Source organism: Clavelina lepadiformis, chromosome 9 (genome assembly GCF_947623445.1).
Source record: "Clavelina lepadiformis chromosome 9, kaClaLepa1.1, whole genome shotgun sequence".
NCBI classification, from domain to species: Eukaryota; Metazoa; Chordata; class Ascidiacea; order Aplousobranchia; family Clavelinidae; genus Clavelina; species Clavelina lepadiformis.
In genome coordinates, this window is record NC_135248.1 from 6260767 (window position 1) to 6278212 (window position 17446).

The following is a 17446-nucleotide window of genomic DNA, read 5'->3' on the forward strand; positions in this document are numbered from 1 at the left end:
AAATAAACGACTGATGGACTGACAAACGGTGAAGGAAATATAAAGCAAAGTAATCAACGTTGATTAACTAAGGAATGTATAGAACTCGGTAAAACAAAGAAGTTAAAAGAAATTGGCCATGACGTGGCGGTGATGTGGTGCCAACCGCCATTCTTACTTGTAAAATGTATATTTAAATGTTTATACACATACACCCAAGAAGCATATCCGTGGTAAGGGCAAAATCTGAATACCAAACTACATTTAAATTTACAATAATCGAAATGAATTGTACAAAAATGTTAAATTTATACGTTAAAGGGCCGTCCAACTGCAGGCATTAATTCTGTAACGATTATAAACCCAGTGTTATTGCATTCTAATTTTACTTCCACTGAATATACTGTAGTGGATCCTGAGGCAGGTTGAAACCCTGTGTAGGCCTAGTAAAACCAAATTGCAATTATACCGTTATACGTGTATCCGGTAATGGTAATAATCGTTACTGCCACCAATGATAAGCGTTTATGCTGGTAACTATCTTGAGATTATTGCATTTGTCATTATCACAAAAGACGCGTTTTTGTTCCCACCGCGCAGATGACGATAAATGAATGAAGATAAACATATTGATTGATGAATGAATGCGCCTTTAAGCGAGTTCACCTGGGTTCGTTCGACGCGCTCTTCTTTCGTTTCCAAAATAAAAAGCAAAGCGAATTTATACCTCTTTCCGAGCTGGTCAACATTTTGTTGTGCAAAACTTTACAAGACCCAAAGTGCCTACTCTAAGCACAGCCTTTTCGAAAAGTAAATTGCAGAAGCTAGTCTTATAGTTTTGCTATCATATTAAAACAATTTTTTAGCTTTTACAGGTGTAGCGTACATTGCCAACTGTTATAACATTTCTATTGTAATTAATGATTCTTTGGTATGCGCGTTTACCCGTTCCTGTAGTATTTAAAATGATCTGCGTTTACATCGACACTCACAGTCGTGAGTACCGAATAAAGTAAAGTTAGATTTTAGTCACATTTCTGCATCGTGCCTCTTCAGTTCAGCGTTCTAGCTGCCTGTAAGGCTGGGTTGAAAATGAAATGGCTTTCCTAATGAGTCAGACACCTTAACGGAGTAATTAAAGATCCATTGGCAATTTCTCAAGTAAAAAATCTTGTTGGATACTTTATATGTGGATAACTCCTTACGTTTGTCTCTTATCAGAGTCAGACTGGGTTGAGTGAAAAGGAAAACACACTGACACATGATCAAATAAAAACATTTGATTTTATTAACAGAGGATAGATTAAACAGTTTTTCTCTCCACACCATTCGGAGCTTGTTAAGCTTTACCACCTTTATAGGCCAATGCTAAGACCCTTACCAACCACATAGATATGAAAGCATAATCAGCTACACGCCAACGCCGCCTAACCATTTAAACAATAAAAAGAAAATCAACATTTAAAAATTCGGTTTATACTTCTTCATTTCAACCATGATTAAGTGCATATTAACAAGCTCTGACTTGGCAGGAATCGATTTAAAAGGATTCTGCGTGAAAAGCTTCTGGAATCGATGATAATATTGAATCAAATTTGTAAACGCAGCCTGGAAAAATATATAGTTAAACAAAAATTTCAGAATTTAACATACCGTAGTTGAACATCTTACCTGTACTATGGTGCTTCCGACTTTAAAGTTGGTAAATGATCGTGTGACTTCTCGACTAATTAAATCTACACTCGTGCGCCAACCAGCCGCAAAACCTTGTACTAAAGGGACAACTTTTTGTTGAAATCTACCAAGTTTGTCTGTTTGGCCGGATTCAATCACTGCCTGTGACATAAAAAATTATTTATGGTTATAACTAGTTCATGATTGGCTGGTGCATGTCTCTTCTGTACCTTTTGCATTCCACGTTCATGTTAAGTTACATATAAATGCAAAGATAATGGAATAAATTAGGAGCCCAAAATATTTCTTTTCTAAGCTCTTAAAAAACAAAACTACACATTTAGTACCTCACATTCTTTCACAAAAGCCATCATACCACCAAAATGAGGGGCAAGTATCTCTTCAACATATTCCTGTGTTCGACTGTTCAGCAACTGCTGGAAGCTTTCAGACTCCTTTGAATCATCCACCGTTCTTTCCTGGTTTAAAATTAAAGCCAAATTTAAAAAAAGTTAGTTCCCAAAAATGTATAACTAGTCTGTATAAGCAGTTCTTAACTTAACCATTATGACGTTGAGCATCATGTCGTAGTTATTTATGAGAAAAACCAATTGATCCTTGCGTTCACTGAAGCACGCTGCCAGCCGCAAAATGAAGTTTTGTACCTTAACATACATAGATGGTAAATCAAGATGCATAAGCAATAACTAATAATAACTGGTCAACAGCCAATTTTGAACGGAGATGCGATTAGGTGATTCTTGAAAGTTCTTTGACCTGATTCCGAAAATGCCCTTATTTGGTTTCTAGCACATCAGGTTTTCGAGATATTTGCATTTTAAATTTTTAGTTGTTATGCTTTAATAGCCTATTATAAAGAGAATATTTTGCCAACCTTTTGCAAAATAAGTGGTATACTGAGCAGTTAATTCCACATGTAGATAGTGCTTATAGCACAGAAGCAGAAAATTTGAAATAAACTGTTTGGTTTTCACAATGTTAGTTAATGGCAGATTTTAATCAAAATTGTAGTAACGTATACTGTTCAATACATTTATTTGTGCCATATTTTGATTGACTGCTATTCTGCCTTTGTTATGTCAAGAAAATGCCAAAACGATCCCGATCTGTTTTGTTATATTTGAGGCAGTTTTACAATTAAAAGCAAGCAACGAAGTATCCCTTCAGATATCAATAGATGTACAATAAGTTGAACTTTGGCTGCCAATTAGGAGTCCAAGACAAAAAGTGGGCACCACATCAAATATGTACACTGTACAGATTGTTCAACTGGTTTACACAATTGGCTACACAAACGAACGTTATCGATGGCTTTTGCTATTCCCATGATATGGTGAGAACCAAAAGACCACATTCAGGACTTCTCTTTTTGCCTTGCCAATGTAAAAGAGTTTTCTTCAAAATATAAAACTAAAATTACATACCCGTACCTGCAGACCTGTACCACATGATGCTTCCCTTCCTGTTCCGCCTCCTCCTCATGGAGGTCTTGAATATGTTCCTGATGAAGTTGAAGATAGTGCTGCTGAATGGAGTTCCACAGATCCGAGTAATTCTGCTGAGTCCGAATATGAACCAGAAGAAAGTTCAAAACCAATTCTGTTTTCCCAGAAACGTTTAAACGACCTTATAAGAGATTTGTCTCTTTCCAAAGAAAAGTCAGAACTGCTTGCATCAAGATTAAAAGAAAACAGCTTGCATGAAAAAGATGTAGTAATAAGTCATTACAGATAGCGAAACTTGGACCTGGCCGCAGCATTCACAGTAGACGGATCTCTTTGCTACAGCCACAACAGTAATGGTTCGTTTCAAAAATTGGGTGAAGCACACATTGTTGATGAGTGGCGAATTTTCAATGACTCTTCGAAGAGAAGTTTGAAAGCTGTGTTGTTGCACAATGGAAATATAAAACTATCTATTCCTATAGCACATTCTGTTCATCTGAAAGAATGTTATGAAAGCATCGAAGATTTTCTGGAAGCTATTCAGTACAATGCTTACAAATGGAGTATTTGCGGAGACCTCAAAGTTGTTGGCATCTTGATGGTAATGCAGAGAAGATTCACGAAACAATGCTGTTTCCTGTGTCTGTGGAACAGCCATGCTACCAAAGAGTATTATGTCAGGAGAGACTGGCCGGTAAGAGAATCGTTCTTAACTGGAGTGGCTAACATCAAAAGTGTTCCTCTAGTAGATCCTCAGAAAATTCTCTTGCCACCTCTTCATATCAAGCTAAGTTTGATGAAGAATTTTGTTAAAGCAATGGGAAAGTGCAATTCTAATGGGTTCGCATTTCTCTGCAAAAAGTTTCCTAGCAAAAGCCAAGCAAAACTAAAAGAAGGAACCTTCGTGGGACCTCAAATTAGACAAGTGCTAAAGGATCCACATTTTGAAAAATTATTGTCAAAGTTGGAATTTTGTGCTTGGCAGGCATTCAAGTGGTTGTGTGCTAACTTTTTAGAAAATGCGAAATCGCCTTATTTACAGGCAGGAGTTGATGATTTGCTTGAGGCTTACAGAAAAATGGTTTGCCACATGTCCCTCAAAATGCATTTTCTGCATTCCCACTTGAACTTCTTTCCAGAAAATCTTGGTGCAGTTAATGACAAACATGGTGGACGATTTCACCAGGAAATTTAAGCTTTGGAAGCTCGTTACCATGGTTTTTGGAATGAGGGAATGATGGGTGACTACTGCTGGATGTTATATCGTGATGATCCCAGTCATGTGTACAAAAGAAAGTCATATGCTAAACATTTTTAAGTGCCATGTATCATAGCTGTGTATTGTTTTTAATGCTTTTTTTCTAAAAACATGATTTCAACGATATCTTGAAAATGTGATGAGCTAAAAAAACTAAAGGCAGATTCAGAATCAGAGCAAAAAATACATCTCAATTAGTATACTTGCGTTCTTGCTTAAAAAAAGTGAAATTTTGTTGACCTGTGAATGAACCCAAACCAAAGATTTACCTCAATTTGAAGTTCACTCAAGGTTTGCTCAACTTGCGGGTTGGGAAAGTTTTCATTGATGTTGACAATAGCTGCACTAAATTCAGCATATCTACGAGTAATCTAAAAAACAATGAACTTAACCAAACACATACAAAATAGAATCCAAGTTTGCTGCATTTTATCATATTAACACATAGTAAAACGTAAACAATAAGATAAGGTTACTTACGTAATGTGGACGCACATCAATTGAGGCCAGATGATTTACGTTACATTCAACAACGCTACGAATATGCATTCGAACAACTTGATCAAAGCGTTGCCACAAGATTGCATTAACTGTATCCCAAAATCTGTCCAAGCAAGCGACTTCACGGTTATGCATTATCACCTAAATGTCAAGGCCAATGATAAGTTCCAGCAGGAAATAAAATATTGAGCTATCGATCACACCAAATTGGTGAAAATTTTGTTTCTAGACTCAACTAACATTACCTTATACTTATGGACAATGTGTATGCATAGAAAAAGAGCAATGCTGTCATAACAATCAGAGCAGTATGTGTCCACATGTTTCTGAAAACAAACGAAAAATAAGTGACATGATCCCTATTTACAGAATACTGTGCACACATTGTTGAAAAGGTGTTTATCATAAAAACAGTGTTAAAATAATAACTAATATAGTAAAAAACAGGTCAAGTGTCCAATAACTAAATATAAAGTGATATGACAGATGACATTACGCTAACCTATTTATTTAAACTTTGGAATAATTCAAATACACAAAATGCCACAACTAATATCTAATTTGTTTATTACGTAATAAGAAAATCACAATACAGTACCACATAAAGGGCAAGTGTTTTTCCTAAAATTGAATTGAAAAGATCTTGTGCAGCAGAAGAACTTATCATAAAGAAATCACAGATAAATAGGTATTCTCTGCAGCTGGTATCCAACAATGCATAGTGCTGACTTCGAAACAAACTCTCAAAAGAAAACTTGAAAGAAAAACATTATCATTTTGAAATAAGATAAAATAAGTCAAGATAGTCAAAGTTAATTTTACATGGGCAGCAAGTGCAAGCCAGCTCATATTAGCACACCAAATTATTGTTGTTAACACATGATGCTTAAGACCAAAAATCAATTAAATGTTAAGCAAATAGCCCGAAACCGTCAGTTCTCATGCTTATCTGGGCCTTTGTGAAAAAAGTTTGGTGACACCTGGTGTATTGCAATACAAAACCTGCACTACCAGTTTGTAAATAAGATTTCCATAATAGACCACATTTAAACAGCTTTTTTGTTATAATTAAAAACATTTTAATGTTTTGATTAATGTTAACATTTTCTGCATATCAGGAAAACGTTTATGGACGAAACAAAATAACTTACCAACATAAAAATGACCTATGGTAGGATCGGATTTTAATCGGTGTCCTGGTGCCATGGCAACCAAGTTTTGTATTGGGCATCCAAAATTGAGCTGAATGGTTGCCCACTGGGCACCCATTGCTTTTGAATAATAGGCTTTTACCACACAATGAGGTTGCTCATGCAACAGATGTCTGGATAATACCATTGTTAAAGGCTTGCTCTGTGCAAGACCATGTTATGCGCATAGCATGAAGAGATTGTATTAAGAGATGTATTTACACGAAATAACTCTGGCAAATGTGACCATACAACCGGAGGTAAAAAGGAGAGCTATCACGAAGCCTTGGGCCTAAAAAAAGCTGCATTGTCTGTCAGAGTTGGGCACCCCACTTTTTTGAGGGGCAGCCATTTTTAATACGTGCCCAAGGGAATCCATACAGAAAAATAAAGGGTATTCATTGCCTGTGGGCTTGAAGTTGGATCACACTGGTTCAATGTGATACAACAATCTAAATTTAAATCAAGTTTTATACCTAAAAGATAAATTATGCAATATCAATACTCAACCTTCTCTTCATTTTTTTGCGCAGCATGAGGCACAATGATCGGAGCTTCCAACTCTTCAACAAGTATTCGGTCTCGTTTGCCAATTGTAAACACTGACGAGCGGTTTCGCACTGCTGGTTTTGATGATGAAAAAAATCCACGTTTTGAAGAATCTTCTATTGCCATCAAGTCATCCTTACCAGCAGCTTCATCAAACTATGCAGACATACAAAAAACTGTCAATAAGGTTTTTAAAAGCGTAACTTAACAGCAAAACAAAAGATACCTGTAACTTCATTACTCTGCTAATATAGCTCTTAAAATAGGAGAGATAAACTTTGCTGACTGTTTCAACGTACTCATCCCTTACTTCCTTGGCAACATGGCGTTCATTTGACAAAAGAAACTCATAGAAGAACCTGTTTTAGTTAAAGGAAACAATAATAGAAAATGTTTTGAATTCTAAAACTTAGAAACAACGTTCTAAAAATTGCACCTGAAATTAAGCAATGCATCTTGACCCAACTGGTAGTTGCTTAAAGGTTTGCGAAATGAAAATATTTTTTGGAGTACGAATTCACGAATTTTTGAAATTGCCTAAAAAAGTATAGTAATGGTTGGCCAGAGATATAAAGCCAATATTACGAAAGTCCCTTTAACATGGAACAAAAACTCGAAACTATTCAAAAGCACATTGCAAAAGACACTTTTCATTTTCACGATGTCAATACTTGATCAAATTAAACATAATAATATGGTTCCATAACCATCACACTTTTCACAATAGGTGAATGATTACGCAAGACACGCATATATATACAGTGTACCTTATATTTAAGCTTTTCCACAATGTCCTGTACATCTTTGCATGCAGCAGTTTCATTATATGAGTGCTGCTTAACAAATTTTATTTTATGGTTAAGCTCATGAAGCTGCTCTAAAAATCCACGTTCTGTGACTGGTGTTTCAATAATCTGACTGCAACAAATTTTGTAGTGATTTTAGTAATATCTTCATTTTAATTATTTTTAAATTTTATTGAAATACAAATTCAAATGACGTAAATATATATTTAATTTATTATGAAACATAAATCCAATAGACATTGACCTACTTGATCATTATTTCTGGAACGACCATCTCATCAACAAGCTGACTTAATTCACTTTTAATAGATTGACGGTTTTTTAACTTGACATTCATAGCAACAGACTGTTCTTGCAAGCACTGAATTTCAGCACTTATACTGCTCAAGTCATGCTGGAAGCCATGTAGCATGCTTTCCATATGCTATTGTAAGGTAAAATGAATTCTAATTTTTTAACATGTTGTAGCAAACTACTTCACTATTTACCTGATCTACAAAACGACTTAAAGTCATAACAAAAAATCTTCATTTACATATTTTCTTTCCAGAATTTAATTAGCTAAATTGTTCATTAATCATTAGAGTAATCTAAATGGTTAAAAAGATTTACACCTAGATCATTATTATTAACTACTAATAACTATTATTATTACTTTTTACTGTATTATGCACATCACAATATATGCAACAAAGATGTAAGAAAAGTATTTACATAGTCTTACTTCCAAAATGTTATCACATTCTCCTATTTGGGTGTGGAGGCAAGCAATATGTTTGCTTTCAGCAACATCTGAACATAGTTTTTTTTTAAATTAAACGATAAATTGAAAATAACAATAAAAATAACTTAAAATTTCTTTTAAAAAATCGCATCCGCACAAGCAAACAATGTTGCCGAAGAATAGCAGTAACATTGGAATAAACCCTACATAATGCAATAGAAATACACTGAAAATAGTTAATAGAAAATTTTGTATAATTAAGAAAAATAATGAACACTAACGTAAACGTTACAAATATGAAAATGAAAAATATGAAAATGAGTAAAACAATAGCAAAAGTTTTTTTATTGAAATGTTTGACTTTTCCAATGACTTGATTGTTACTGAATTTTTTGGCAAGGTCCTTTCTGTTCGCAACCACGTCTTGCCCCAATGCCCTTTTCATCAGGTTATCTCATGTACCATTGAGTAAGCAATTTCTTTTTTCAGTCTTGATGTCAACCAAAGCACTTAACACTTTTTCGGCCAAGTAAGTGGTCGGATTTTGGACAAAAACTTAAAGCGCTTGGATTGCCAGTTGTTTGTTTGGGCTAACGAGAGCTCTTACCCAGAATTTAGCGACTAAAAAATGCTTTTTGAGAAAAAAACTCTTTTCTTTTAGCTGTTTGTCTAAGGGTCCTGGAGGCTGCCGTTGATGGAAGGGATTCAATATTAAGCCCTGACAGCAATTCTGTTACTTGTTGACTAGGAAAGTATGTTTCCTAATTGTAAATCAAAGTGAGAATAAGAGAGCTGGCTGAGTTAATAATACGTTGCTCCAGATTAGGTTCTGTTTCTTCCCATTTGCACGTAGACATAAACGTCTATAGTGTCTTTAAACTCAAGCTGTTAAAGGATTTCTTTTTCCAAATTTCAAACAACTTGCTTGAACAAAGTTATTTTAGAGGTAACTTTAAACATGTCAATTTCTCAAACATGAAGAGCGAGGTTTAGCATGTTAAGCAGGATGAATATATCAACTACGTAGGCTAACCTAGCAAACAAGAAATTTGACTTTATGAGCGTAACAACACCATTTCTAATGCCAACCATAGCCATGGCACAATCAGTGGATACAGCTTGGCATTTTAATCGTGTGAAACCATGCTCTATAAAATAAATATCTAATTTTGTGAAAATACTGGTTGCGGTGGTATTAAGGTTAATAGGAAAACAAAACAGATAAGTAAGCAAATTTCCCTCCACAAGCTGCCTGTTAACGAAAACCTACCAAGACAACTAGGGACAGCGGGGACTCTTACAAAACCTACACGCATTTGCTCACGAATATGTTACCAATAATAATATAAAGTCAGTAAAAAATCAAAATATTAAAATAAAAGCTATAAAATTTCAACGAAGTTTCTTTGAAACCACTATCACAATATACATGACAAAATATGCTTGGTGGTTTGGTCAATATATACATATGTGCAAAAGCCTGCGCAGTTTATTGGCAATTTAGGAGTCATGGTCTTTCATGAAATTTCTAAGATTACCCTATCTTTAACCATAAAGCAATCTTTAATACAATTATTCAGTAGCAGTTCATTAACAATATTCATGTAATTCTGAGAAACTTACAGTCTTTTACCGAATCGCATTCAACTTTTTGAAGTTCTTTTGCAATCTGTTTTGCATACTGACGTAAATCTACACCCTGCAGAAAAAGCCAACTTGAACATTATCATACAAGATAAAAAGTTAAAACTAAAACAAGACCCCAATTTGTTTTATTTCACTAACAGATTCCAGTGCTTCCTTCACAAGCTCATCTTCCAAATTTTCTTGAATGTGTTCTGTAAAAAAATATCATATAATTAGATACACACAAGTCTTACAATAATCTCCTGCCAAAAATTTTAAACATGACTTTTAAGGTCACTCAATTAATGGAACACCAAAACACCCTTATCTCTAAAATATTTTTTGCATTTGTATAAATTTGTGTCACAAAATCTAAGAACTGATACAGAATAAAAGCTTTAACGTTAAGTAGTTGTTAGAACTCAATTCACTCTAGCTTAGGTGGGCTATAAAATATAGAACCTACAATTGTAGAATTTTTGCTACCAGAAGGAGCTTTTTTGCATGTAACATAAACAGGTGTCATAAAAGGCTGATAAAAATTTGCTGTTTTTCTTTATTCGTTGTGCTCTTTACATAAAAATGGTATGATGTATAGGCACGGACGCTAAACTTGGGCAGAAAGGGAAGATTTTTCTGCTTTTCTGATCCGAATTTCAAACGCAAGTATCCAGTTTGGCTGACAGGATACAAAGATTGGAAGCAGATCAAAGGTGCCGCCAAGAAACACAGTGAGAGTTCCCTTCACAAGCTCTGTCTTGAGGCAAAGCTGAACTATGCCAGAAAAAAGTCATATTGCCACTTTAGTTAATTCATAAGTACAAGAAAATTTCAAGCGAAATAGGGTAGCACTTGAGAGTATAAGCTTTCTCGATCAGCAAGGTCTAGCTCTTAGAGGACATAATGACAGCAAGTTAAACCTGACTATATGACATATAAGCTGTATGACAGTGTGCTATATAAGCATGACTGTAAGTCATTTTCGCACCGTTAGCAAAAATATGCTTATTATCTGGTCTGGTTTGGCGACGAAAAGTGCGCGAAGCAGTTTTAAAAAAATGTGAATTAGAATCACGAGACTTGGGCCTCGAACTTCCAAGTTTACCTCGCCGATCAGGTTTGACAAGCTTTGCACTTCAACAGACAGGAAATTCTTCTGCGAAAGAGTACTAAGCGTCTCTTCATTAAAGTTTTCCAAAAATGCTGTGCTGAACTGAAGAAAAGTACCTTCAGGAAGATTTGTCATCAGCTTCAGTGATTGAAAATGACGCTTGTATTTTAAAAATGTTAAAACAGTAGTTTTCAACCTGGGGTTCGCGACCCCCGGGTGAGTCGTTTGCCTTTTCTCTTGGGGGTCACGAAGACGGCAATTAAATACCAATCACTATTACGAGAATACCAATTAATAAATGCCAATTCAATGAATGAGTATTTTTTTTCAGCAGAGTGTTATGTTCATAATTTATGTTACTTTTAATTATATTTTTTTGTGCTATTGCGCATATACAAATGTATTACATATATGCCTGAATCAAAATTTTTGGAAGGGGGTCGTTAGTTACATTGGGTCATGGCATGAAATAGGTTGAAAACCACCGTGTTAAAAGAACAAGGAGACAAACTTAAATTCTATAATAAATGAATGGATTGATCGCAGTTTCTTTCGCCAAAATACTTTTTCCAAGTGAGATTATTTTAACTTCCCAGTGTGTTTTATTATGTACTTTTCATTGATCTTGTTTTGAATGTTATGTCTGCGTGTATGTTTTAAATTAATCCAGTTCGAATCAAAAGGTGATATAAACTTTTGTTGGAAATGTTTTCAAGAAAATGTCCTTGGTGCAAAACTATATTGCTTTTTGTGCCCAAAATGAAATGTACATTGACTGTACTTCTGGTTGATCAAAATACTAGTAATTTGGTAACTACAAACAAAAATCTTAAATAGGAGCGGTTGAAGTATCTGGAAGCTACGTCTGTACAGACAACAAACATAATGATCAAAAATTTTCTAGTAACTTGGTAGCAAAATAGCTGGCAGTTTGGGCTGCAGTAGTCCAAAATCGTACAAAACTATGCCGCATGCCTTGGCTTTCTGCTGGCTTGAAACAACCAGTTGTACTAACGGTAGGCCAATACTACTGCATTGGTATTGGATGACTTAACTACATGCTATTGCAACAGGACCCTTTACTTTTAGACTAGGATTGTTTTAACAGCGATTGTAAAGATTACATTACAACAAAGATTACAATAAATATGATCACCCATACCAAAGCAATCGCTAGGTTAGCCAAACTGCCACACGCATTTTCAAACGAGATATAGCCGTTAAGCGGTAAGCCTATGTATACGTTTTGAATGTGAGAGCATGAATAGTTCTTTATGATTACATACGAAATTAAATTTCACTAAATATTAAGGTTTTATTGCTCGTGCCCAACAGGAAATTTTGTTGAAGATCTACCAGTGAATTATAGTCAGTACTTTCAATCCGTTTATTTGAAAATGGACAAATAATATAAGATTTGAAATTGTCTGACATAGCTGCAGTCCTTCAAATTTATAAAACTGACAAGCCACAATTGCATAGCATTATAACTTAAACCTAACCTAAGTCTATGTTCTAATCCAAATCTAACTCTAGCAAAGCCTTAAATCTAACTAAAACTAACTTTTTGCAAGGAGCCTGTCACCTATCCTTACCACTTTTAAGAACAAGAAGAAAAATCATAAAAAAATCTCGCGACACATCTCTCAAATAGGTTGATGTATGATAGTTGATAGTTGTAACCATAAGCACAAGCTTAGTAAAATAATCACTCGTGCGGTATGACGTCACAAGTTTTGTTGAGACGTCATGTAAGTAACTCACCCAATGCGCAAAGCAGAGCATGTCAAGTTTTGCAGTTAAGTAATTGTCAAAGGTACTCTAAATATTCCTTTCAAGTGGCATAAAAACGTAATTTCGTAAGATGTTTCACGTTACTTAGATTTGATATATGCAAAGTGTAAACATTTTTTCAGAAAAAACTTAGAGATTTCGAGAATATAAGTCGTACCGTTTTTTATTTAGAAAATTGGTACTATGGCATTTTTATAAATACGACCATTCAATGCAAATAAAGTATGTATGCGTTAACGCTTATTAGAAGGTACATTGTTGACAATTGAAAATGCTCGACGTAATGGAAACATTTTTCATTTCAACACAACAATGCAAAAGGACCCTACATACGAGAACATATCGAGAGAACACATCCCTCGCAAAATAGGTTTAATCATTGTTTTCACAAAGCAAAAATGTGTCTCACTTAACCCCATATATTCAATGTTAAACAAAATAATGTATTTTACTACGTTGAAACAACTATAATTTGTTCAAAATGACAAGAAATAAATGATAGATACGAAATAAGGTTCAAACTACAATTTCTCAGATTTAGCTTTGCATCTTTCAGTGAAAGTGCCATGTGCAAAAAAGCAGAAAACATAATGTCCGCCAAGGAGTTAAAAGACAAAAACAACCTCTCGAGAGGGAAGAAAGAGGCGAAGATAACAAACCACGCTCCTAACCCAGAAAACGCTGCAAGTTGTAGGTTTTAAAATAAGGACACGTAGTTTGTTGTAAACTAAAGCAAACTTCTTACATTGCAGATTTTTTCAAAAGTAAACGAATTTGGTTATGCTTAAAACACATTGCCACGCGATTTTATTAAATAAAAATATACGAATAGTCTATGCTTAAAAAAGTCTTTATATACTATGTTATAGGGCTATAGCAGGGGCGGGCAACATACGGCCCGCGCTGGGATTTTGAGCGGCCCGCAGACAGTTTCCAGTCTTACATGATAATGTGGCCTGTGGCCACAGTCTGCCGCAATCCCTCACTACTTGCTTACTACATCAAATATAGTGATTGTTAGTTATTCTTTAAGAAGAAGTGTAACAATCTGAATCGTGATGTCACATAAAGATAAAATAAGTAATGTATCGATTCAGGAATCCGGCCCGCCAAGTACTTCATTTTCTCATATCAGGCCCGCCGACCGAAGAAGTTGCCCGCCCCTGGGCTATAGGCTACAAAATGATTTCCAGAAATGAAGCTTTGTGCTCACATTGACACGATTAGAAACAAGTCTGAGATTATTAAAAATTTAATTTAGAGAAACTATGAGTGTTTTAATACGTCTCCAGATTTGAAAAAAAACGAAACACTTTATAAAAGTTTGGGCGTGCCACGCTCTGACTCCCTAAGCTGGCGCCAGTGGTTGTAACGTATATAATAAATAAAAATTGTAACAGTTTCGTTTAAGGGCTTGGCTATCTTTTGTTGCACAATTAACTGAAAACTTAGCTTTCGTACACACACTTTGTTAGCAGGAATATTACTGCATTAAATATGACACTGAACTTTGATCTTACCCCGCGAAACTAACAATGATAGTTTTCATATTTTTAAAATTGCAAACATTGATTTGAACGATACTTCTTTTTATGAAAGGAGCCTACTGAAACGAACACACCAATTTTGAATAGTTTTTGAATTAGTTTGAATGATAAAATGGAGGTTTTGTTAGCTTATTATTTAAATGGCTTAGTTATTTAAAAATTTATTGAAGTCTACTTAGTACACTTGAAAACTAACATTAGTGACACCATCGAGTATTAAGCAATACTCAATCGAGTCCAAGTATTGAAAACATGCCAATACTTAAATGGGAAAATTGGACTATGATTCCACTCAGACAATTCCTAAAAATGCACTTCCAATTTTTTTTGTATAGGCTTATGATCAAAATATCATTAATCTTTCATGTGACAATGTGAGATGTTTGAAACCTTTGCGGCCCGGTTGTATTTAATTTTCCAAGTTAAAATCACAGGCAAAGATTGGCATTGCCCCAAAATATGTGTGCTGGTGTGGCTGTACAGTATTGCCAGTAAATACAACATGCAACATTTCTGCAAAAGAAATTAAAATGAGCAGCTACTAGTCTAAATCTGTCGTAATATGCTAACTTCCGGTGTAAGATTATAATAAAACTGACCATCAGCATTATCCAACACATAGTCGTCAGAAGTCACTGAACTTAAATTATCCAAATTTATTCCAAACTCCATCATTCCAGTTTTGGTGACCTTATAAAAATGATCCTTGCAAGTTGGTTTTATCAAATTTCTTTGAGTTTTGTTTCTGACAACCAAAGTTAACAAAAAACGCACGTTTTGCGTACAATTGGTCTCATTGTTAACTCAATAATGGGAAGACAGAATGGCCACAAATCATGGGTACACCTATTCTGTACAATCGAAAATACTGCGTTATTGAACATAAATTAAACTATTATCATACTATGGCATTTGCTTATAACTACATAAGGTGATGTACTCTTGATGGCTGTTTAAATGAATGTTTTTTAATGTCATAACTGATCGCCATTGTTTTTGCGTCATTTTAACTATTGAACTAGGCCAGGGGTCGGCAACCTGCGGCTCCGGAGCCGCATGCGGCTCTTTCATCCTTCTGATGCGGCTCTTATTAATTTTATTGCTACAGTAGAAACAAACAGAAGAACACTCACGTCTTTATCTCACTGAGCACATTATAGTAATCACATTAATTAAATCACATTAATTAAATCTTACTGAATTAACTGCTTTTATAAATGCGACACATGACAGTTTTGTTACAGAGTGTCGTTTTCGTTTTATTGTGAAAATAGTTTTGCGGCTCCCAGTGATTTTTATTTTGTGGAATATCGGTTAAAATGGGCTCTTTAAGTGCAAAAGGTTGCCGACCCCTGAACTAGGCTATCTCTTTCTTAACAAATTTTGGAGGATTGCTTTTTCATGATGGAGCTAGCTGTTTTTATAACTCTTTTCAGCATATTGCAATTACACAAAACGTACCAGTTATTATATTATTTTATTACATGTAAGTTGCAGAACACAAACAATTTCGAAATTAGTGCTAGTGTTCTTGCTTGATGCAGGCTGATAAAATCGGAAAGGGTCTATTACAACACATTATGCACGTACCAGCAGCAGTACCTATGAGCTAATGAAGTACAACTAAACATTTTAGCGAAAATCATGCTGCAAACCGAATCCCAGAAAAAATGATCGGTTTTGGTTTTATCTTGTTAAACAAGTTATAAAAACAGCCACTATGCAAACACAAGATAATAAATTTTGTTTTGACAGTTGTAGTTAACAGCATGAGAACAGTTATTGGCTACACTTTTCATAATGTTTATAATTTGCTGAGCAATTCTAAAATATCATAATTTTTCGCAGCATGGCCTATCTTTTTCCCTTATGGAAAGAAAGCGTTATGCACTACACATGCCCGGTGTACAAACCACAACGCATAGCTAGCGTATCTGGTTCACAAAATGGGTCAAAAAAGATTACTTAGTAAGATACGGTAACTAATTCCCAAACAGGGACATCTGATGTACACTTTTTGTTGCCTACTGGAGCACACCAGTCTTCGTAAATTACGTTGTCCGGTGCACATAAAAACTTACATTCTATAAGTAACGGGATTTTTTCCTATACAAAATCAGCGCATTAATGACCATTTTCTGTCTACCGAGGTCACGTGATCATGCTCAACTCAACTTGCACAATTTGTGTTTTTCTATTAACTTTGCTGGCAATAACCCTCTGACATCAATCAAACTTTAGGCAAGATCTACGCTATGATTTTCCAGATGACAACACCAGCAAAAATAGCCTATATTGTAGGGCGTAGGCTAAGCCAAAACAGTTGGAGTTTCAGCCACAATTGTTGCTCACATTTGTGGCTTATGGGCTCATCTGAGCAGCTTTGGTGCAACAAAAGTCCGGGCCCCGCTCAATCCAGACTGCAGAGTAGGGTAATGCTGATGGCAATTTGCCCATATAACTTGGGGCTGCTGAAGTAAAATTCCTGTGTGTGGGTGTAAAAGGACTCGACTTTTGTCCAAAGAAACTCCGACATTCGTGATGGGTTTGTATTCAAAGCTTACATTTTAGCAAGGGAGATAGGCCTAGGCCTATATGCCGGAAAAACATAACGTCGTGTTTTACGTGGCGTAAAAGTAAAACACGTCAGTATTAAAACTCTAATTCATTTCTACAGGATTTCTAACTAATTCTTGTTTTCGGCTTTGTCACTTCTTCCTGTTTATTGGTGCGGTTAGTAACAACTGGCTTGATTTTTCGCTTTTGACGAAAAAAAAGAATGATTGATTGATTGATTGATTGATTGATTGAATAAAAACTTTCACTAAGTTATCTCACAAGAAAACTTTCATTGAGCATCGGTTTTAAAAGTTGCGTAACCGGAAAAATGCAGTTTTAAAGACTTTTTTGGGTTAGCTACGCAAGATCAATTTACGAAGTTTGGTAACCGAAGATTTGCTTATGGAAACGCGAAAGGCCAAAAGTTCCAGACTTCGTTTACCGGAAAAAACATATTTAATGCAGTGATTGTAATCACAACAAAACAATCCATCTTGGACAGGCCCCGAAAACACGACTGACCCAGTTAAACAGGGCGGATAGTAGGCCAAAGCTTATTATGGCAGGCTTGTTGCAAATATAGCCTAATACGACATCATAGGATTTACCCAGCATTTTTAATGGGATAATAATTTTGTTGAAAACATATAAGTACTGAAGTT

General features: G+C 35.1%; 1 protein-coding gene across 4 annotated transcripts; it reads right to left on the reverse strand.

Annotated features, from left to right (window-relative positions):
• Positions 1-1244: 1244 nt before the first annotated feature.
• On the reverse strand, positions 1245-15099 carry LOC143470457 (vacuolar protein sorting-associated protein 52 homolog). 4 transcript variants are annotated; one of them, XM_076968605.1, is made up of 18 exons: positions 14825-15098; positions 10879-11000; positions 9933-9985; positions 9771-9846; positions 8148-8215; positions 7672-7847; positions 7385-7535; positions 7054-7154; positions 6844-6976; positions 6579-6773; positions 5477-5632; positions 5124-5204; positions 4858-5019; positions 4647-4748; positions 2217-2318; positions 2001-2132; positions 1651-1815; positions 1245-1587 (listed from the first exon to the last, which is right to left on the reverse strand). In XM_076968605.1, the coding sequence occupies exons 6-18, from the start codon at positions 7842-7844 to the stop codon at positions 1441-1443; spliced, it is 1800 nt and encodes a 599-aa protein (XP_076824720.1). In that variant the 5' UTR covers positions 7845-7847; positions 8148-8215; positions 9771-9846; positions 9933-9985; positions 10879-11000; positions 14825-15098; the 3' UTR covers positions 1245-1440. The 4 variants fall into 4 exon arrangements, with proteins under 4 accessions (XP_076824720.1, XP_076824721.1, XP_076824719.1 ...); XM_076968606.1 differs by having other exon boundaries at positions 8138-8215; XM_076968604.1 differs by lacking the exon at positions 10879-11000 and having other exon boundaries at positions 6928-6976; positions 14825-15099.
• Positions 15100-17446: the final 2347 nt, after the last annotated feature.

Coding starts and splice junctions, on each gene's coding strand:
- LOC143470457 (XM_076968603.1), bottom strand. CDS start 14,900: ATGATGGAGTTTGGAATAAATTTGGATAATTTAAGTTCAGTGACTTCT. Junction 2,319..4,646: donor TGAGTGAACTTCAAATTGAG/GTAAATCTTTGG, acceptor ATGTATGTTAAG/GTACAAAACTTCATTTTGCG. Junction 1,588..1,650: donor TCGGAAGCACCATAGTACAG/GTAAGATGTTCA, acceptor ATATTTTTCCAG/GCTGCGTTTACAAATTTGAT.